General features: G+C 38.7%; 1 protein-coding gene across 1 annotated transcript in view; it reads right to left on the reverse strand.

Moving 5' to 3' along the window:
* Window positions 1-22,856, reverse strand: part of LOC113886064 (glycerophosphodiester phosphodiesterase domain-containing protein 4-like) — a 131,646-nt gene that overhangs the window by 106,641 nt on the left and 2,149 nt on the right. Inside the window, exon 2 of the mRNA XM_027531999.1 lies at window positions 22,306-22,409. Coding sequence (XP_027387800.1) covers window positions 22,306-22,409 — 104 coding nt within the window. The remainder of the gene's footprint in view (window positions 1-22,305; window positions 22,410-22,856) is intronic.

The raw sequence follows: 22,856 nt of genomic DNA on the forward strand, positions 1-22,856 counted from the left end.
ATTAACCTAGATGTTGTATCATCGGTGCTATATAGATATAGAAGTCTTGAGGCTACTGTAAGAATAAGACTGAAAACCAGAGGCAACAGAGATAAATCCACGCACCTATGGACACCTTATCTTTGACAAAGGAGGCAAGAATATACAATGGAGAAAAGACAATCTTTTTAACAAGTGGTGCTGGGAAAACTGGTCAATCACTTGTAAAAGAATGAAACTAGAACACTTTCTAACACCATACACAAAAATAAACTCAAAATGGATTAAAGATCTAAACGTAAGACCAGAAACTATAAAACTCCTAGAGGAGAACATAGGCAAAACACTCTCTGACATACATCACAGCAGGATCCTCTATGACCCACCTCCCAGAATATTGGAAATAAAAGCAAAAATAAACAAATGGGACCTAATTAACCTTAAAAGCTTCTGCACATCAAAGGAAACTATCAGCAAGGTGAAAAGACAGCCTTCAGAATGGGAGAAAATAATAGCAAATGAAGCAACTGACAAACAACTAATCTCAAAAATATACAAGCAACTCCTCCAGCTTAACTCCAGAAAAATAAATGACCCAATCAAAAAATGGGCCAAAGAACTAAATAGACATTTCTCCAAAGAAGACATACAGATGGCTAACAAACACATGAAAAGATGCTCAACATCACTCATTATCAGAGAAATGCAAATCAAGACCACTATGAGGTACCATTTCACACCAGTCAGAATGGCTGCAATCCAAAAGTCTACAAATGATAAATGTTGGAGAGGGTGTGGAGGAAAGGGAACCCTCTTACACTGTTGGTGGGAATGCAAACTAGTACAGCCACTATGGAGAACAGTGTGGAGATTCCTTAAAAAACTGGAAATAGAACTGTCTTATGATCCAGCAATCCTACTGCTGGGCATACACACTGAGGAAACCAGAAGGGAAAGAGACACGTGTACCCCTATGTTCATTGCAGCACTGTTTATAATAGCCAGGACATGGAAACAACCTAGATGTCCATCAGCAGATGAATGGATAAGAAAGCGGTGGTACATATACACAATGGAGTATTACTCAGCCATTAAAAAGAATACATTTGAATCAGTTCTAATGAGGTAGATGAAACTGGAGCCTATTATACAGAGTGAAGTAAGCCAGAAGGAAAAACACCAATACAGTATATTAACGCATATATATGAAATTTAGAAAGATGATAACAATAACCCTGTGTAGGAGATAGCAAAAGTGACGCTGATGTATGGAACAGTCTTATGAACTCTGTGGGAGAGGGAGAGGGTGGGAAGATTTGGGAGAATGGCATTGAAACATGTAAAATATCATGTATGAAACGAGATGCCAGTCCAGGTTCAATGCACGATACTGGATGCTTGGGGCTAGTGCACTGGGACAACCCAGAGGGATGGTATGGGGAGGGAGGAGGGTTCAGGATGGGGAGCACATGTATACCTGTGATGGATTCATTTTGATATTTGGCAAAACTAATACAATTATGTAAAGTTTAAAAATAAAATAAAATTTAAAAATTAAAAATCTAGCCTTGGTAAATTCAAAAAAATTGAAATCATTCCAAGCATTTTTTCTGACCACAATGCAGTAAGATTAGATCTCAATTACAGGAGAAAAACTATTAAAAATCCCAACATATGGAGGCTGAACAACACACTGCAGAATAACCAACAAATCACAGAAGAAATCAAAATATGCATAGAAACGAATGAAAATGAAAACACAACAACCCAAAACCTATGGGACACTGTAAAAGCAGTGCTAAGGAGAAGGTTCACAGCAATACAGGCTTACCTCAAAACAAGAAAAAATTCAAATGACCTAACTCTACACCTAAAGCAACTAGAAAAGGAAGAAATGAAGAACCCCAGGATTAGTAGAAGGAAAGAAATCTTAAAAATTAGGGCAGAAATAAATGCAAAACAAACAAAAGAGACAATAACAAAAATCAACAAACCCAAAAGCTGGTTATTTGAGAAGATAAATAAAACTGACAAACCATTACTCAGACTCATCAAGAAACAAAGGGAGAAAAATCAAATCAATAAAGTTAGAAATGAAAATAGAGAGATCACAACAGATAACACAGAAATACAAATGATCACAAGAGACTACTATCAGCAACTATATGCCAATAAAATGGACAACTTGGAAGAAATGCACAAATTCTTAGCAAAGTACAACTTTCCAAAGCTGAACCAGGAAGAAATAGAAAATCATAACAGACCCATCACAAGCACAGAAATTGAAACTGTAATCAGAAATCTTCCAACAAACAAAAGTCCAGGACCAGACAGCTTCACAGCTGAATTCTACCAAAATTTAGAGATGAGCTAACACCTATCCCACTCAAACTCTTCCAGAAAACTGCAGAGGAAGGTAAACTTCCAAACTTCATTCTATGAGGCCACCACCACCCTAATACCAAAGCCTGACAAAGATGCCACAAAAAAAGAAAACTATAGGCCACTATCACTGATGAACACAGGTAAAAAATTCCTTAACAAAATTCTAGTAAACAGAATCCAACAACATATTAAAAAGATCATAAATCATGACCAAGTGGGCTTTATCCCAGGGATGCAAGGATTCTTCAATATCCACAAATCAATCAACATAAAATACCACATTAACAAATTGAAAAATAAAAACCATATGATTATCTAAATAGATGCAGAGAAAGCCTTTGACAAAATTCAACATCCATTTATGATAAAAAAAAAAAAAGTCCAGAAAGCAGAAATAGAAGGAACATACCTCAACATCAGTTCAGTTCAGTGGCTCAGTCGTGTCCAACTCTTTGCGACCCCATGAATCGCAGCACGCCAGGCCTCCCTGTCCATCACCAACTCCCAGAGTCCACTCAAACTCACGTCCATCGAGTCGGTGATGCCATCCAGCCATCTCATCCTCTGTCGTCCCCTTTTCCTCCTGCCCTCAGTCCCTCCCAGCATCAGGGTCTTTTCCAATGAGTCAACTCTTCATATCAGGTGGCCAAAGTATTGGAGTTTCAGCTTCAGCGCTAGTTCTTCCAAAGAACACCCAGGACTGATCTCCTTTAGAATGGACTGGTTGGATCTCCTTGCAGTCCAAGGGACTCTAAGAGTCTTCTCCAACACCACAGTTCAAAAGCATCAATTCTTCGGCACTCAGCCTTCTTCACAGTCCAATTCTCACATCCATACATGACCACTGGAAAAACCATAGCCCTGACTAGACGGACCTTTGTTGGCAAAGTAATGTCTCTGCTTTTGAATATGCTGTCTAGGTTGGTCATAACTTTCCTTCCAAGGAGTAAGCATCTTTTAATTTCATGGCTGCAGTCACCATCTGTAGTGATTTTGGAGCTCAGAAAAATAAAGTCTGACACTGTTTCCACTGTTTCCCCATTTATTTCCCATGAAGTGGTGGGACCGGATGCCATGATCTTCGTTTTCTGAATGCTGAGTTTTAAGCCAGCTTTTTCACTCTCCTCTTTCACCTTCATCAAGAGGCCTTTTAGTTCATCTTCGTTTTCCACCATTAGGGTGGCATCATCTGCTATCATCTGAGGTTAATCATATTTTTCCCGGTAATCTTGATTCCAGCTTGTGAGCCATCCAGCTCAGCATTTCACGTGATGTATTCTGCATATGTTAAATAAGCATGGTGAAAACATACAGCCTTGATGTACTCCTTTCCCAATTTTGAACCAGTCCATTGTTCAATGTCCGGATCTAATTGTTGCTTCTTGACCTGCATACAGGTTTCTCAGGAAGCCAATAAGGTGGTCTGGTATTTCCATCTCTTCAAGAATTTTCCACAGTTTGCTGTGATCCACACAGTCAAAGGTTTTAGTGTAGTCAATGAAGCAGAAGTAGACGTTTTTCTGGAATTCTCTTGCTTTTTCTGTGATCCAAAAGATGTTGGCAATTTGATCTCTGGTCCCTCTACCTTTTCTAAATCCAGCTTAAACATCTGGAAGTTCTCGGTTTATGTACTACTGAAGCCTAGCTTGAAGATTTTGAGCATAATCTTGCTAGCAGGTGAAATGAGTGCAATTGTATGGCAGTCTGAACATTATTTGGTATTGTCTTTCTTTGGGATTGGAATGCAAACTGACTTTTTCCAGTCCTGGGGCCACTAGTGAGTTTTCCAACTTTGTTGGCATATTGAGTGAAGCACTATAACAGCATCATCTTTTAGGATTTGAAAAAGCTCAGCTAGAATTCCATCACCTCCACTAGCTTTGTTCGTGGTAATGCTTCCTACAGCCCACTTGACTTCACACTCCGGGATGTCTGGCTCTAGGTTGAGTGACCACACCAATGTGGTTATCTGGGTCATTAAGAAATACACAGTTCTGTGTATTCTTGCTACCTCTTCTTAATATTTTAATACTCTTAATATCTATTCTTGTCATTTCAGTCATTTATTGTGCGCATCTTTGCATGAGATGTCTCCTTGGTATCTCACCTTGATGTCTCACTTTTCTTGAAGAGAGCTCTGGTCTTTCCCACTCTACTGTTTCCCCTATTTCTTTTCATTGCTCACACAAGGCGGCTTTCTTATCTCTCCTTGCTATTCTTTGGAACTCTGCATTCAGTTGGGTATATCCTTCCCTTTTTCCTTTGCCTTTGGCATCTCTTCTTTTCTCAGCTCTTGTAAGGCCTCCTCATACAACCACTTTGCCTTCTTGCATTTTTTTTTCCCGTGGGATGATTTTGGTCACCACCTCCTGTACAATGTTATGAACCTCTGTTCATAGTTTTTCAGGCACTCTGTCTACCAGATCTAATCCCTTGAATCTATTTGTAACCTCCACTGTGTGGAGGGATTTGATTTAGACCTCAATGGCCTAGTGATTTTCCCTACTTTCTCCAATTTTAGACTGAATTTTGCAGTAAGGAGCCAATGATTTGACCCATAGTCAGCTCCAGGTCTTGTTTTTGCTGACTGTATAGAGCTTCTCCATCTTTAGCTGCAAAGAATATAATCAATCTGATTTAGGTATTGATCATCTGATGATGTCCATGTGTAGAGCTGTCTTTTTTGTTGTTGGAAGCTAACTCTCATTAGCTAATGTTAACACCTTAGCTGATGGTATTTCTCCATATTAGCTTAGCATCAATGATACTGCCTGGCATCCAATTTGTTTGTCCAATGGGCCAGAGAGACCTCAAATTGACACTAGCACTCTCGGGTGCTAGTGATCTAGACAGGATCTAGACAGCAGCCCTTAGTCATAAGCAAATAAAAGTTCTTGATATGACTTTCACAACAGCCCTTGTGGTCAACAGTCTCCCATGTTTCCCAGCACCTGTGTGCTTTATGTGCCCCTTAGACAAGACTCTCATAGGGCTTACAATAACTTTCCTCTTATAGTATGACTTAACCAATCTGGCCCTAGCCCAGAAATCACAAAGCACTCTGGCCATAGACCCTAATAAAGGCATGTGCCTAGGTCGTGCCTCACTCTCTGTCTACATTCTCCCTTGACCTCCCTGTGTGGCCCCAAAGTACCATGTACTTCCTCCAGTACCTACAAATAATACACTTCTTTATTTTAATTTCTCTTGCAGTCTGTTGCTGAACCATCTTGTTGCTTCAGCTCACTATCTAGCACCCTGTGCTTCACATAACAAATGTTGGTATGATCACTCACCTAGAGCCAGACATCCTGGAATGCAAAGTCAAGTGGGCCTTAAGAAGCAGCACTACAAACAAAGCTAGTGGAGGTGATGGAATTCCAGTTGAGCTATTTCCAATCCTAAAAGATAATGCTGTGAAAGTGCTGCACTCAATATGCCAGCAAATTGGGAAAACTCAGTAGTGACAACAGGACTGGAAAAGGTCAGTTTTCATTCCAATCCCAAAGAAAGGCAATGACAAAGAATGCTCAAAGTAACACACAATTGCACTCATCTCACACGCTAGTAAAGTAATGCTCAAAATTCTCCAAGCAAAGCTTCAACAGTACATGAACCGTGAACTTCCAGATGTTCAAGATGGTTTTAGAAAAGGCAGAGGAACCAGAGATCACATTGTCAACATTCGTGGGATCACTGAAAAAGCAAGAGAGTTTCAGAAAAACATCTACTTCTGCTTTATTGACTATGCCAAAGCCTTTGACTGTGTGGGTCACAACAAACTGTAGAAAATTGTGAAGGAGATGGGAATCCAGACCACCTGATCTGCCTCTTGAGAAATCTGTATGCAGGTCAGGAAGCAACAGTTAGAACCAGACATGGAACAACAGACTGGTTCCAAATCAAGAAAGGAGTATGTCAAGACTGTATATTGTCACCCTGCCTATTTAACTTACATGCAGAGTACATCATGAGAAATGCTGGACTGGATGAAGCACAAGCTGGAATCAAGATTGCCAGGAGAAATATCACTAACCTCAGATATGCAGATGACACAACCCTTATGGCAGAAAGTGAAGAAGAACTAAACGGCCTCTTGAGGAAAGTGAAAGAGGAGAGTGAAAAAGTTGGCTTAAAGCTCAACACTCAGAAAACTAAGATTATGACATCCGGTCCCATCACTTCATGGCAAATAGATAGGGAAACAGTGACAGACTTTATTTTGGGGGGCTCCAAAATCACTGCAGATGGTGACTGCAGCCATGAAATTAAAAGACGCTTGCTCCTTAGAAGAAAAGTTATGAGCAACCTGTTGCTGCTGCTGCTAAGTTGCTTCAGTCATGTCCGACTCTGTGCGATCCCATAAATGGCAGCCCACCAGGCTCCGCCATCCCTGGGATTCTCCAGGCAAGAATACTGGAGTGGGTTGCCATTTCCTTCTCCAATGCATGAAAGTGAAAAGTGAAAGTGAAATCGCTCAGTCGTGTCTGACTCTTCACGACCCCATGGACTGCAGCCTACCAGGCTCCTCCGTCCATGGAATTTTCCAGGCAAGAGTACTGGAGTGGGGTGCCATTGCCTTCTCCTATGAGCAACCTAGACAGCATATTAAAAAGCAGAGACATTACTTTGTCAACAGAGGTCCATCTAGTCAAAGCTATGGTTTTTCCAGTAGCCACGTATGGGTATGAGAGTTGGACCATAAAGAAAGCTGAGTACCGAAGAATTGATGCTTTTGAACTATGGTGTTGGAGAAGACTCTTGAGAGTCCCTTGGACTACAAGGAGATCCAACCAGTCCATCCTAAAAGAAATCAGTCCTGAATATTCATTGGAAGGACTGATGCTGAAACTGAAACTTCAATACTTTGTTCATATGATGTGAAGAACTGACTCATTGGAAAAGACCCTGATGCTGGGAAAGATTGAAAGTGGGAGAAGAAGGGGATGACAGAGGATGAGATGGTTGGATGGCATCACTGACTCAATGGACATGAGTCTGAGTAAACTCTGGGAGTTGGTGATGGGCAGGGAGGCCTGGCGTGCTGCAGTCCATGGGGTCACAGAGAGTAGGACACGACTGAGCAATGGAACTGAATTCAGTAAAGTCATAACACACTTCCTCCAACCTTAGATAAAAAAGGTGACCCACAGAAACAGTTCATGCCTTTCATCATTTGGCTACATTTAACTAATCCATCCTAGGATATGAAGAAGCTGAAGCAGACCTGGCAGGAGCAATAAGAATGTGGGCCCAATTGCTTCCCCATGCCAACTAAGTGAATTACTAGATACACTGCATGGAGGCCATCATAATGCCTGGGTGTATCACTGATCTTCAGAGTATAAAGAAACATCTATGATTCACTTCCTGCTTCCAAACTAAATGAATTTCTCCTGTAACTAATCCTAACCCAATCTTATACTGGGAATGGAATTGTGAGAAATATATTACACTACCACCGTCTACTCATGGTCAACTTGGTATTCATGTACACCTCTATTAACCATCCTTGCTTTCTATCTTACATGATGTGATTATCTCTCAAACAACCAAAACTATATCAATCCTCTCTCCAAAAGAGGATACAAAGTTCCTTTATCACCTCTATGGGATGTTTACACCTCTAATTTAAGTACTGATATAAATGGTTAACTACTATGAATGCATCTTATTTTCAATGGTAGAATGAAAGAAGAGAAAAATATATAGACACACACACACAGAATTCCGCTCCCATGATCATTATCATTTAGTATAATATGAGTGATGATGTTTGTAAAAGGAACTTTGCAGATGTAATTAAGGTTAAAATCAGCTGACTTTAAAATAGTCAGTCAAAGTGGCTATCATCACAAAATCCACAAACAATAAATGCTGGAGAGGATGTGAAGAGAAGGGAACCCTCCTACACTGTTGGTGGCAATGTAAACTGGTACAGCCACCACGGATAACAGTATGGAGGTTGCTATAAAAATTAAAAATAGAGCTACCATATGATCCTACAGTCCACTTCCGGACATATATTCAAAGAAAAACAGTCTGAAAGAATATATGCACCCCAGTGTTCACTGCAGCACTGTCCACAACAGACATGGAAGTTGTGTCTATCAATAGAAGAAACATCTATCGACAGAGAAACAGATAAAGAAGTTGGGGCACATATTAATATATACAATGGAATATTAATGAGCCATTAAGAAGAATAAAATAACGCCACTTGAGCAACATGGATGCACCTACAGATTGTCATATTGAGTGAAGTAAGTCAGAGAAAGAGAAATATTGTATGATATCCCTTATATGCAGAATCTAAAAAAAAAAAAAGATACAAATGACCTTACTTACAAAACAAAAACAGACTCACAGACTTAGATAATGAACTTATGATTATGGGAGGAGGGGCCGTTAGCAAGTTTTGGATCAACATGTATACACTGTTATATTTTAAATGGATAACCAACAAGGATCTACTGTATAGCACAGGGATCTCTGCTCAATGTTATGGAACAATAGGAAAAGAATTTGAAAAAGAATCAGATCAGATCAGATCAGATCAGTCGCTCAGTCATGTCCGACTCTTTCCTACCCCATGAATCGCAGCACGCCAGGCCTCCCTGTCCATCACCAACTCCCGGAGTTCACTCAGACTCACGTCCATCGAGTCAGTGATGCCATCCAGCCATCTCATCCTCTGTCGTCCCCTTCTCCTCCTGCCCCCAATCCCTCCCAGCATCAGGGTCTTTTCCAATGAATCAACTCTTCATATGAGGTGGCCAAAGTACTGGAGTTTCAGCTTTAGCATCATTCCTTCCAAAGAAATCCCAGGGCTGATCTCCTTCAGCATGGACCTACTGGATCTCCTTGCAGTCCAAGGGACTCTCAAGAGTCTTCTCCAACACCACAGTTCAAAAGCATCAATTCTTCGGCGCTCAGCCTTCTTCACAGTCCAACTCTCACATCCATACATGACCACAGGAAAAACCATAGCCTTGACTAGATGAACCTTTGTTGGCAAAGTAATGTCTCTGCTTTTGAATATGCTATCTAGGTTGGTCATAACTTTCCTTCCAAGGAGTAAGCGTCTTTTAATTTCATGGCTGTAGTCACCATCTGTAGTGATTTTGGAGCCCAGAAAAATAAAGTCTGACATGTATAATTGAGTCACTTTGCTATACACCAGAAACTTAATACCACATTGTGAATCAACTATACTCCAACATAAAAAGTTAAAAAAAAAAAAAAGAATAAATGAGAAAATTAGGGAGATTACTCTGGATTATCAGACTGAATCCAATGTAATCATATAAGCTCTTAAATCAGAAGTGGAAGTCACAGAGATGATAAAGGAGAAGTCAGAGAAATTTGAGAGTGAAAAGGACTAGAAACACCACTGCTAACTTGGAAGATAGAGAATGTCACAAGCTAGAAGTTGAGAACTACTCCCATCTGACAATCATTCATGAAAGAGTACTTCATTCCTACAACCAGAAGGAACAGGATTCTGCCAACAACTTGAATGAACCTAGAAGTGAATTCTCAGAGACCCAGGTAAAAGTTTAGCTTAGTGGACACCTTGATTTCATTATGAGATCCTAAGCAGAGTACCTAACCAACCATGCCTGACATCTGACCCAAAGAACTATGAGGAAATAAATGGGTATTGCTTTAGGCCACTGAATTTGTGGTAATTTGCTATGGGAGCAATGGAATATTGCCCAATAACTTTATCTGTAGCTTTAGAAACAATGGGACCTCACTCTTGTGTTTTAATAACTTTTATCTGAAAATGGAGTATTGCTGTGAGCATTCTGCCTGCTTCAGAGTATTTTATTCCAACTATGCATTCCAAACCTACAGAAATAACCGCAGGGTGGGTTTGGGTATTCCAATGATTACTTACTTCCATTGATTACTCTGAGTGGTGAATTATAGTGCTGCTTTATATCTCTAGAAATCTGTATCAATTCAGAGTCAGTACCCAGTAACTGTCCCAAAAGTACTCTTGGCCTGGTGCACAACCACCCAGGTAAACAGCCAGATCTTCCTTCGGGGGGCGAACTATACAGTTCTGTATGGGCCGATCACTTTATGCAACAAGGTTCTTCCTCAAGGATTTCTCTTCATTCAAGAGCTAAATTTACTTGGTAAATGAAATACAGAGTAGGGACAAAGAATAGGAAAACAACAGAAAAAAACTAACAAAACTAAGACTTCATTCTTTGAAAAAATACACATAATTGACAAAGCTTCAATAAGACTAACCAAGGAAAAAAGAGGATCCAAATAAATAAAAATTTAAATTCAAAAGGAGTCTCTACAACTGAAATCACAGAAAGGAACATAATAGATGACTATTAACAACTTTGATGCTTTCAAACTGTGGTGCTGGAGAAGACTCTTCAGAGCCCCTTGGATAGAAAGGAGATCAAACCAGTCAATCCTAAATGAAATCAACTCTGAATATTCATTGGAAGGACTAATGCTGAAGCTGAAGTTCCAATACTTTGGCCACCTGATGTGAAAAGCTAACTCATTAAAAAAGACCCTGATGCTAGGGAAGATTGAAGGCAGGAGGAGAAGGAGGCAACAGAGGATGATATGTTTGGATGGCATCACCAATTCAATGGACATGAGTCTGAGCAAATGCCAGGAGATACTGAAGGACAGGAGAGCCTGGCATGCTGCAGTCCATGGGTCAAAAAGAATTGGATACAACTGAACAACTGAACAACAAAATGAATGACTATATGCCAACAAACTGCACAATCTAGAAAAAAGGATAAATTTCTAAAAACATACAATCTACCAAGACTGAATCATGAAGAACTAGAAAATCTAATCAGAGTAAGATTTGAAGTAATGAGAAAGGACAGTGAATCAGTAATCAGAAACCTCCCCCAAAAAGAAAAGCACATGACCAATTATTTCACTGGTAGAATTTAAACATTTAAAGATGAATTAACATCAATTTTTCTCAAACTCTTAACAAAAGCTGAAGAGGAGAGAACACTCTCAAATTTATTTTAAAAACTTCTTTTTAAATGTTTAAAAAAGAAAAAACAAACATTTTTTACCAGCATTTCCATGATATAAAAGCCAGATAAGGAAAGAAAAGAAAACAAGGAAAGACAAGAAAAGAAACTACAAGGCCAAAATCTCTGATGAATATAGATGCAAGAATTGACAACAAATACTACAAGTCAAATATAACAGCACATTAAAAGAATCACACACTATGATCAAGTGGGATTTGTCCCTGTAATACAAGAATAGTTCTCTACACACAAATCAATATATGTCATTATCACATTAACATATAGAATGAAAGATTAAAATCATATTATCATTTCCACAGATGAAAAAATAGCATCTGACAAATTCAATCCCCATTCACGATTAAAAAAAAAAAAAAAAACTCTCAGCAAACTGGGTATAGAAATCAATAAAATAAATGAAATAAAGTCACATATCACAAGCCCACACCTTACTCAATGATGAAAGTTAAGAGCTTTTCCTGTAAGATCAGGAGTAAGACAAGACCGTACACTTTCACCACTCCTATTCAACATAGTACTAGAAGTCCTAGTTAGAGCAATCAGGCAAAATAAGAGAAAGAAATAAAAGGCATCAGGATTGGAAAGAAGTAAAACCTTCTCTATGTGAAGATGAAATTTTATATAGAGCAAATATTAGAGACTCCATCAAAATACTGGAAAGATCTAATTAATTAAAGCTGAAGTTGCAGGATACACATATACAAAAATCTGTTGCATTTCTACACACTGATAACAAATACATAAAAAATTAAGATCAACAACCTTATTTACATAATCATTAACAAAAATAAAATACTTAAGAATAAATTTAATCAAGGACCTTAAAGAGGTATCCACTGAAAATTATAAGACATGAAATGAAAAGATACCTCATGTTCAACAACTGAAAGAATTAATATTGCTAAAATTTCCATACAACTGAAAGCAATCTATAGACTGGATGCAATCCCTATCAAAATTCCAATAGCACTTTTTATAGAAATAGAATAAACAATCCTAAAATTTGTATGGAACCACAAAAGATTCCAAATAGCCAAAGTAATACTGAGGAAAAAGAACTAAGCTGGAGACATTACATTTTCTAATTTCAAACAATATTACAAAACTATAATAATTAAAAAAGTAGAGTACTGGCACAAAAACAAACACCAGATCAATGGGATGCCACAAAAAGCTGAGAAATAAACCCATGATTATACATGGTCTATTATTTTATGACAAAGGAGACAAGAACCAGGATATTCAATGAGGAAAGGACAGTCTCCCCAATAAACAGTGTTGAACAAACATGCAAAACAGTGAAACCAATATCTTACACCACATATGGAAATCAACTCAATATGCATTGAATTCTTGAACGTAAAACATCAAACCAAAGAACTCCTACAAGAAAATATAACCAGTAAGTTCCTCAATATCACCCTAGGTGATTTTTTTTTTTAATTTGACATCAAAAGCAAAAGGAATGAAAGCAAAAACAAACAAGGGTAAATACATCAAACTACTTCTCTGCAAACTACTCTGCATAGCAAAGCAAATGGGAGAAAATATTTACAAATCATATATCCGTTTAACAGATTAATATCCAAAAACATATAAAGAGTTCATATAACTGAATATCAATTAAAATAATCCAATTTAAAAATAGAGAGGATTGGAATAGACATTTTTCCCAAGAAGACATGCAGGCCACAGGTATATAAAAAGGTATTCAACAACAACTAATCATCAGGAAAATGCAAATCAAAACAACAATTAGATATAACCTCATCTTTCTTAAAACAGTTACTACAAAAAAGACAAAACATAACAAGTGTTTGGAAGGATACGGACAAAAGGCAACCCCTGTGCACCACTGGCTGGAATGTAAATTGGCGCAGGCGCTATGGAAACCAGTATGTAGATTCCCCAAAAAAAATTAAAACAGAGCTATTATATAATTCAGGAATTCAGCTTCTCGGTATTTATGAAAAAACATTAACTTTAAAAGATGTATGCACCTCTATATTCACTGCAGCATCATTTACAATAGATTAAAAGAATTAGATCTGAAAGACAGAGTGTCTGAAGAACTATGGACTGAGGTTCATACCACTCTACAGGAGGCGGTGACCAAAATCATCCCCAAGAAAAAGAAATGCAAGAAGGCAAAACGGTTGCCTGAGGAGGCCTTACAAATAGAAGAGAAAAGGACAGAAGTAAAAAACAAGGAGAAATGGAAAGATACACTGATCTGAAGGCAGAGTTCCAAAAAATAGCAGGAGAGACAAGAAAGTCTTCTTGTGTGAACAATGAAAAGAAATAGAGGAAAGAAATAGAATGGGAAAGACTAGAGACCTCTTCAAGAAAAGTGGAGATACCAAGGGAACATTTCATGGGCACAAAAGATGGGCACAATAAAGGACAGAAATACAAGGACCAAACAGAAGCAGAAGATATTAAGGATAGGTGGCAAGAATACACAGAGGAACTGTACAGACAAAGTCTTAAAGATCCAGATAACCATGATGGTGTGATCACTCACTTAGAGCCAGAAATCCTGGAGTGTGAGTTAAAGTGGGCCTTAGGAAGCATTACCACGAACAAAGCTAGGGGAGGTGACGGAATTCTAGGTGAGCTATTTCAAATCCTAAAAGATGATGCTGTTAAAGTGCTGCAGTCAGTATATCAGCAAAGTTGGAAAACTCAGAAGTAGCTGCAGGATTAGAAAAGGTCATTTTTCATTTCAATCCTGAAGAAAGGCAATGCTAAAGAATGTTCAAATGACTGTACAATTGCATTCATTTCACATGCTAGCAAGGTAATGCTCAAAATCCTTCAAGCAAGGCTTCAACAGTATGTGAACTGAGAACAACACCTGGAACACCTGGAACAACTTCCAGATGTTCAAGCTGGATTTAGAAAAAGCAGAGGAACCAGAGATCAAATTGCTAACATGCGATGGATCAGAGACAAAGCAAGAGAACTCCAGAAAAACATCTACTTCTGCTTTATTGACTACACTAAAACCTTTGACGATGTGGATCACAACAAACTATGGAAAATGCTTAAAGAGATGGGAATACCAGACCACCTTACCTGCCTCCTTAGAAACCTGCATGCAGGTTAAGAAGCAACAGTTAGAACTGGACATGGAACAATGGACTGGTTCAAAACTGGGAAAGGAGTACATCAAGGATATATGTTTTCACCTGCTTATTTAACTTATATGCAGAGTATATTCTGAAAAATGCTGGCCTGGATAAAGCACAAGCTGGTATCACAATTGCCGGGAGAAACACCAACAACCTCAGATATGCAGACGACACCACCCTAATGGCAGAAACAGAAGATGAACTAAAAGGCCTCCTAATGAAAGTGAAAGAGGAAAGTGAAAAAGCTGGCTTAAAACTCAACATTCAAATAACTAGTATCATAGCATCTGGTCCCATCATTTCAGAGCAAACAGATGGGGGAAAAAGTGGAAACAGCGGCAGATTTTATTTTCTTGGGCTCCAAAATCACTGTGGACAATGACTGAAGCCATGAAATTAAAAGACGCTTGCTCCTTAGAAGGAAAGTTATGACAAACCTAGACAGCATATTAAAAAGCAAAGACATCACCTTTGACGACAAAGGTCTGTCTAGTCAAAGCCATAGTTTTTCCAGTAGTCATCTATGGATGTGAGAGTTGGACCATAAACAAGGCTGAGTGCAAAAGAATTGATGCTTTTGGACTGTAGTGCTGGAGAAGACTGTTGAGAGTCCTCTGGACAGCCAGGAGATCAAACCACTCAATCCTAAAGAAATCAACCTTGAATATTCATTGGAAAGACTGATGCTGAAACTGAAGCTCCCATACTTTGGCCACTTGATACAAGAGTCAACTCACTGGAAAATACCGATGCTGGGAAAGACTGAGAGCAGAAGGAGAAGGGGATGACAGAAGATGACATGGCTGGATGGCATCACTGACTTGATGGACATGAGTGTGAGCCAGCTCTGGGAGTTGATGATGGACAGGGAAGCTGGGCATGCTGCAGTCCATGGGGTCACAGAGAGTCAGACACGACTGAGTGACTGAACAATAATGATATAGATACAACCTAAGTATCCACTGAAAGATAAATGGACAAAGAATATGTTTCGTGTATATATAATAGAATATTCAGCCCTAAAAGAAAAGGAAATCTTGTTATTTGTGACAATCTGATGAACCCTTGAGTTTACTGTGATTAGTGAAATACGTCAAATGGAAAGATAAATACATTATGATCTCCTTTATATGTCAAATATAAAAAACAAAAAAATAAGCTCATAGATAGAGCAGACTGGTGGCTTCCAGAGGTAAGGGTGGATGAAATGAGTGAAGGGAGTCAAACGGGACAAACTTCCAGTTATTAAATAAGTAAGTCATTACAATGAAACATACAGCATGGTAACTAGACTTGATAATATTGCATTGTATATTTGAAAATTGCTAAGAGAGTAGACATTAAAACTTCTCATCACAAAAAAAGAATTGTAATTATGTGTGGTGATGGATGTTAAAAAGATTTATTGTTGTGATCATTTTACAACATATACAAATATCAAATTATTATGTTGTATCCACATAAAACTAGCAAAATATTACATCTCAATAAAACATTTTTTTAAATTATGGGAAGTTTTACTTTAAAAGAAAAAATTTTGTATCTCAAGTCCTGTGGAATAATTTAGAATGGATCCATAAGTGAAGACTGTCCACAATCCCTCGCAGCATCAGGGTCTTTTCTAGTGAGTCAACTTTTCACACGAGGTAGCCAAAGTATTAGAGTTTCAGCTTCAGCATCAGTCCTTCCAATGAACACCCAGGATTGCTCTCCTTAAGAATGGACTGGTTGGATGTCCTTGCAGTCCAAGGGACTCTCAAAAGTCTTCTCCAACACCACAGTTCAAAAGCATCAATTCTTCACTGCTCAGCTTTCTTCACAGTCCAACTCTCACATCCATACATGACTACTGGAAAAACCATAGCCTTGACTAGACAAACCTTTGTTGGCAAAGTAATGTCTCTGCTTTTGAATATGCTATCTAGGTTGGTCATAACTTTCCTTCCCAGGAGTAAGCGTCTTTTAATTTCATGGCTGCAGTCAGCATCTACAGTGATTTGGAGCCCAAAAAATAAAGTCTGACACTGTTTCCACTGTTTCTCCATCTATTTGCCATGAAGTGATGGGACCAGATGCCATGATCTTCGTTTTCTGAATGTTGAGCTTTAAGCCAACTTTTTCACTCTCCTCTTTCACTTTCATCAAGAAGCTTTTTAGTTCCTCTTCACTTTCTGCCATAAGGGTGGTATCATCAGCATATCTGAGGTTATTGATATTTCTCCCGGCCATCTTGATTCCAGCCTGTGCTTCCTCCAGCCCAGAGTTTCTCATGATATACTCTGCATATAAGTTAAGTAAGTAGGGTGACAATATACAGCCTTGACGTACTCCTTTTCCTATTTGGAACCAGTCTGTTGTTCCATGCCCAATTCGAACTGTTGCTTCCTGACCTGCATATAGGTTTCGCAAGAGGCAGATTAGGTGATCTGGTATTCCCACCTCTTCCAGAATTTTCCACAGTTTATTGTGATCCACACAGTCAAAGGCTTTGGCATAGTTGATAAAGCAGAAACAGATGTTTTTCATGCATAGACTGGCTCAATAAAAAGAAAGAGTGTGGACCTAACAGAAGCAAAAGATATTAAGAAGGGGTGGCAAGAATACACAGAAGAACTGTACAAAAAAGATTTTCATGACCCAGTTAAACAAGATGGTGTGATCACTCACCTAGAGTCAGACATCCTGGAATGTGAAGTCAAGTGGGCCTTAGGAAACATCACTATGAACAAAGCTAGTGGAGGTGATGGAATTCCAGTGGAGCTATTTCAAATCCTAAAAGATGATGCTGTGAAAGTGCTGCACTCAATATGCCAGCAAATTTGGAAAGTCAGCAGTGGCAACAGGACTAGAAAAGGTCAGTTTTCATTCCAATCCCAAAGAAAGTAAATGCCAAAGAATGTTCAAACTACTGCACAACTGCAGTCATCTCACACGCTACTAAAGTAATGCCCAAAATTCTCCAAGCCAGGCTTCAACAATACGTGAACTGTGAACTTCCAGATGTTCAAGCTGGTTGTAGAAAAGGCAGAGGAACCAGAGATCAAATTGCTAACAACCACTGGATCATCGAAAAAGCAAGAGAATTCCAGAAAAACATCTATTTCTGCTTTATTGACTATGCCAAACCCTTTGACTGTGTGGGTCACAACAAACTGGAAAATTCTGAAAGAGATGGGAATACCAGACCACCTGAGCTGCCTCTTGATAAATGTGTATGCAGGTCAGGAAGCAACAGTTCGAACTGGGCATGGAACAACAGACTGGTTCCAAATAGGAAAAGGAGTATGTCAAGGCTATATATTGTCACCCTGCTTATTTAACTTATATGCAGAGTATATCATGAGAAACGCTGGACTGGGAGACGCATAAGTGGAATCAAGACTGCGGGAGAAACATCAATAACCTCAGATATGCAGATGACACCACCCTTATGGCAGAAAGTGAAGAAGAACTAAAAAGATTCTTGATGAAAGTGAAAGAGGAGAGTGAAAAAATTGGCTTAAAGCTCAACATTCAGAAAACTAAAATTATGGCATCCAGTTCCATCACTTCACGGAAAATAGATGGGGAAACAGTGGAAACAGTGACAGACTTTATTTTGGGGGGCTCCAAAATCACTGCAGATGGTACTGGAGCCAAGAAATTGAAAGACATTTGCTCCTTGGAAGAAAAGTTATGACCAACCTAGACAGCATATTCAAAAGCAGAGACATTACTTTGCCAACAAAGGTCCATCTAGTCAAGGCTATGGTTTTTCCAGTAGTCATGGATGGATGTGAGAGTTGGTCTATAAAAAAACCTGAGGCCACCATCACCCTAATACCAAAACCTGATAAAGATCCCACAAAAAAAGAAAACTACAGGCCAATAGCACTGATGAACATAGATGCAAAAATCCTTAACAAAATTCTAGCAATCAGAATCCAACAACACATTAAAAAGATTATACACCATGACCAAGTGGGCTTTATCCCAGGGATGCAAGGATTCTTCAATATCCGCAAATCAATCAATGTAATACACATTAACAAATTGAAAAATAAAAACCATATGATTATCTCAATAGATGCAGAGAAAGCCTTTGACAAAATTCAACACCCATTTATGATAAAAACTCTCCAGAAAGGAGGAATAGAAGGAACATACCTCAACATAATAAAAGCTATATATGACAAACCCACAGCAAACATTATCCTCAATGGTGAAAAATTGAAAGCATTTCCTCTAAAGTCAGGAACGAGACAAGGGTGCCCACTTTCACCATTGCTATTCAACATAGTTTTGGAAGTTTTGGCCACAGCAATCAGAGCAGAAAAAGAAATAAAAGGAATCCACATTGGAAAAGAAGAAGTAAAACTCTCACTGTTTGCAGATGACATGATCCTCTACATAGAAAACCCTAAAGACTCCACCATAAAATTACTAGAACTAATCAATGACTATAGTAAAGTTTCAGGATATAAAATCAACACACAGAAATCCCTTGCATTCCTATACACTAATAATGAGAAAACAGAAAGAGAAATTAAGGAAACAATTCCAGTCACCATTGCAACGGAAAGAATAAAATACTTAGGAATATATCTACCTAAAGAAACTAAAGACCTATATATAGACAACTATAGAACACTGGTGAAAGAAATCAAAGAGGACACTAATAGATGGAGAAATATACCATGTTCATGGATTGGAAGAATCAATATAGTGAAAATGAGTATACTACCCAAAGCAATTTATAGATTCAATACAATCCCTATCAAGCTACCAACAGTATTCTTCACAGAGCTAGAACAAATAATTTCACAATTTGTATGGAAATACAAAAAACCTCGAATAGCCAAAGCAATCTTGAGAAAGAAGAACGGAACTGGAGGAATCATACTACCTGACTTCAGGCTCTACTACAAAGCCACAGTTATCAAGACAGTATGGTACTGGCACAAGGACAGAAATATAGATCAATGGAACAAAATAGAAAGCCCAGAGATAAATCCACGCACATATGGACACCTTATCTTTGACAAAGGAGGCAAGAATATACAATGGATTAAAGACAATCTCTTTAACAAGTGGTGCTGGGAAAACTGGTCAACCACTTGTAAAAGAATGAAACTAGAACACTTTCTAACACCATACACAAAAATAAACTCAAAATGGATTAAAGATCTAAACGTAAGACCAGAAACTATAAAACTCCTAGAGGAGAACATAGGCAAAACACTCTCCGACATACATCACAGCAGGATCCTCTATGACCCACCTCCCAGAATATTGGAAATAAAAGCAAAAATAAACAAATGGGACCTAATTAACCTTAAAAGCTTCTGCACATCAAAGGAAACTATTAGCAAGGTGAAAAGACAGCCTTCAGAATGGGAGAAAATAATAGCAAATGAAGCAACTGACAAACAACTAATCTCAAAAATATACAAGCAACTCCTCCAGCTCAACTCCAGAAAAATAAATGACCCAATCAAAAAATGGGCCAAAGAACTAAATAGACATTTCTCCAAAGAAGACATACAGATGGCTAACAAACACATGAAAAGATGCTCAACATCACTCATTATCAGAGAAATGCAAATCAAAACCACTATGAGGTACCATTTCATACCAGTCAGAATGGCTGCAATCCAAAAGTCTACAAATAATAAATGCTGGAGAGGTTGTGGAGAAAAGGGAACCCTCTTACACTGTTGGTGGGAATGCAAACTAGTACAGACACTATGGAGAACAGTGTGGAGATTCCTTAAAAAACTGGAAATAGAACTGCCTTATGATCCAGCAATCCTACTGCTGGGCATACACACTGAGGAAACCAGAAGGGAAAGAGACACGTGTGCCCCTATGTTCATCACAGCACTGTTTATAATAGCCAGGACATGGAAGCAACCTAGATGTCCATCAGCAGATGAATGGATAAGAAAGCTGTGGTACATATACACAATGGAGTATTACTCAGCCATTAAAAAGAATACATTTGAACTAGTTCTAATGAGGTGGATGAAACTGGTGCCTATTATACAGAGTGAAGCAAGCCAGAAAGAAAAACACCAGTACAGTATATTAACGCATATATATGGAATTTAGAAAGATGGTAACAATAACCCTGTGTACGAGACAGCAAAAGAGACACTGATGTATAGAACAGTCTTATGGACTCTGTGGGAGAGGGAGAGGGTGGGAAGATTTGGGAGAATGGCATTGAAACATGTAAAATATCATGTATGAAACGAGTTGCCAGTCCAGGTTCGATGCCCGATACTGGATGCTTGGGGCTAGTGCCCTGGGACGACCCAGAGGGATGGTATGGGGAGGGAGGTGGGAGGAGGGTTCAGGATGGGGAACACATGTATACCTGTGGCGGATTCATTTTGATATTTGGCAAAACTAATACAATTATGTAAAGTTTAAAAATAAAATAAAATTTAAAAATAAATAAAAATAAAATTAAAAAAAAAAAAAAAAACCTGAGCACTAAAGAATTGATGCTTTTAAACTGTGGTGTTGGAGAAGACTTTTGAGGGTCTCTTGGACTGCAAGGAGATCCAACCAGTCCATCCTAAAGGATACCAGTCCTGAGTGTTCATTGGAAGGACTGATGCTGAAGCTGAGACTCCAATACTTTGGCCACCTGATGCGAAGAACTGACTCATTTGAAAAGACCCTGATGCTGGGAAATATTGAAGGCAGGAGCTGAAGGGGACGACAGAGGATGAGATGGTTGGATGGCATCACCGACTCAATGAACATGAGTTTGAGTAAACTCTGGGTGTTGGTGATGGACAGGGAGGCCTGCGTGCTGCAGTCCATGGGATCACAAAGATATGACTGAGCAATTGAACTGCACTGAACAATAAAAAGTGGTTTAAGTAAGTGTATTAGAGTACTTTCATGTCAGGACATATTTTTAGACCATTTTGAATGATAGTCATTAAGAGTTTTAACAATCTGTCAAAATGTGTGTAACTATTTTAAGCAAAAAGGAAAAGCAAAATTGTATATCTGGCATGAGTATAATAATGTAAAAGTAAGCATAGAAAAAAAAACTGGAAGTATATCAAGTGACTGTTACTGCAAAGTAAAACTAAGTTGAATTTTATATTTTCTACTTTGTATTTTTACATTTAAAATAAAAACCATGTACTACTTCTATAAAAAGGTATTCCATTTTTAAAAAGTCGCATGCTCAAACACATCCCTTTTTCCCCCAAATATCAAATAATGGGTAAGATTTTCAACAATCAGTTCAGAAAAACTGAAAGAGCTAGGAGTAGTTCAGAGTAGGAATTGGGCTACAAAAGGTGCTGTCTCTGTCTCCAGAGTCTTTGGAAGCACAGTAGGGACAGAAGGAAGAAGCAGAGGCTGGAGGTGAGGCAGACACATCAGGGTTCATGGACAAAGATCATGAAGATGGACTGGTGTAGGCATCAGTAACCCAGACAAAAGGCTGAGAAGCAAGGTATCAGGGAGTCATCTGAATAGGACTGGGGGCACTGGAAGCACAGAGAAAGCTTCCACTGAGCCAGATTTGGTCAAAGAGTGAGAATGAGCAGGGAAGGGAGGTACAGTAGCTGAGGGTGCTGAGCATCCTTACTCCTCCCCAGAGTTAGGCCTCCAATCCACCAGCTGCAAAAAATCCCTCCCTCTTATGTCACCAGATCTTTTCAGCCTGAAGTAAGATCCATGTGGCTATTAGACCAAAGAGCCCTTACACAAAAAGAAAAAAAAAAAAAAGTGAAACTTACCAGTCAAAGCCATTGTATTCATTTGATGATTCTACCCACACGAACACCAAAAGCACAGACATGCAAAATGAAATGACCAGACATGGGTAAAATAATCGTTCTCTCTAGAAACAGAAAGAAGAGAGTATAATTAAGTTCCATTTACTCATGGTATCTCAGAAACATCTGCATACACTCATCAGAGGTCTGCATAGCTGTAGTGCATTACCCTCCCCAGGCTAGAGAGACCTCTGTATTCTCTTATCCCTATGGAAGCTTGTATAAGCCTATTTATGACATTTATTACACTGAAATGCAATCATTTTTTTTCTGATGCAAATTTCTTCTTTGAGGAAAAGGAACTTTTGTTACAAATCTCTGTATTGCCAGTGTCTAGCACAGTTCCTTAAATGCAGCTGGCTCTTTGTAACCATCTGTTGAATTCATCCACCTCCTGTCTACCAAATGTTTGTTCAGTGATTCATTCACTGAGTAATTCATTCATTCATTATTCATCAGGTCATTTAGCCATTTATCTCCCCAGATTTGAGGAAGGGGAGACATAGGTGAGG

This window comes from Bos indicus x Bos taurus, chromosome 29 (genome assembly GCF_003369695.1).
Source record: "Bos indicus x Bos taurus breed Angus x Brahman F1 hybrid chromosome 29, Bos_hybrid_MaternalHap_v2.0, whole genome shotgun sequence".
Taxonomy (NCBI): Eukaryota; Metazoa; Chordata; class Mammalia; order Artiodactyla; family Bovidae; genus Bos; species Bos indicus x Bos taurus.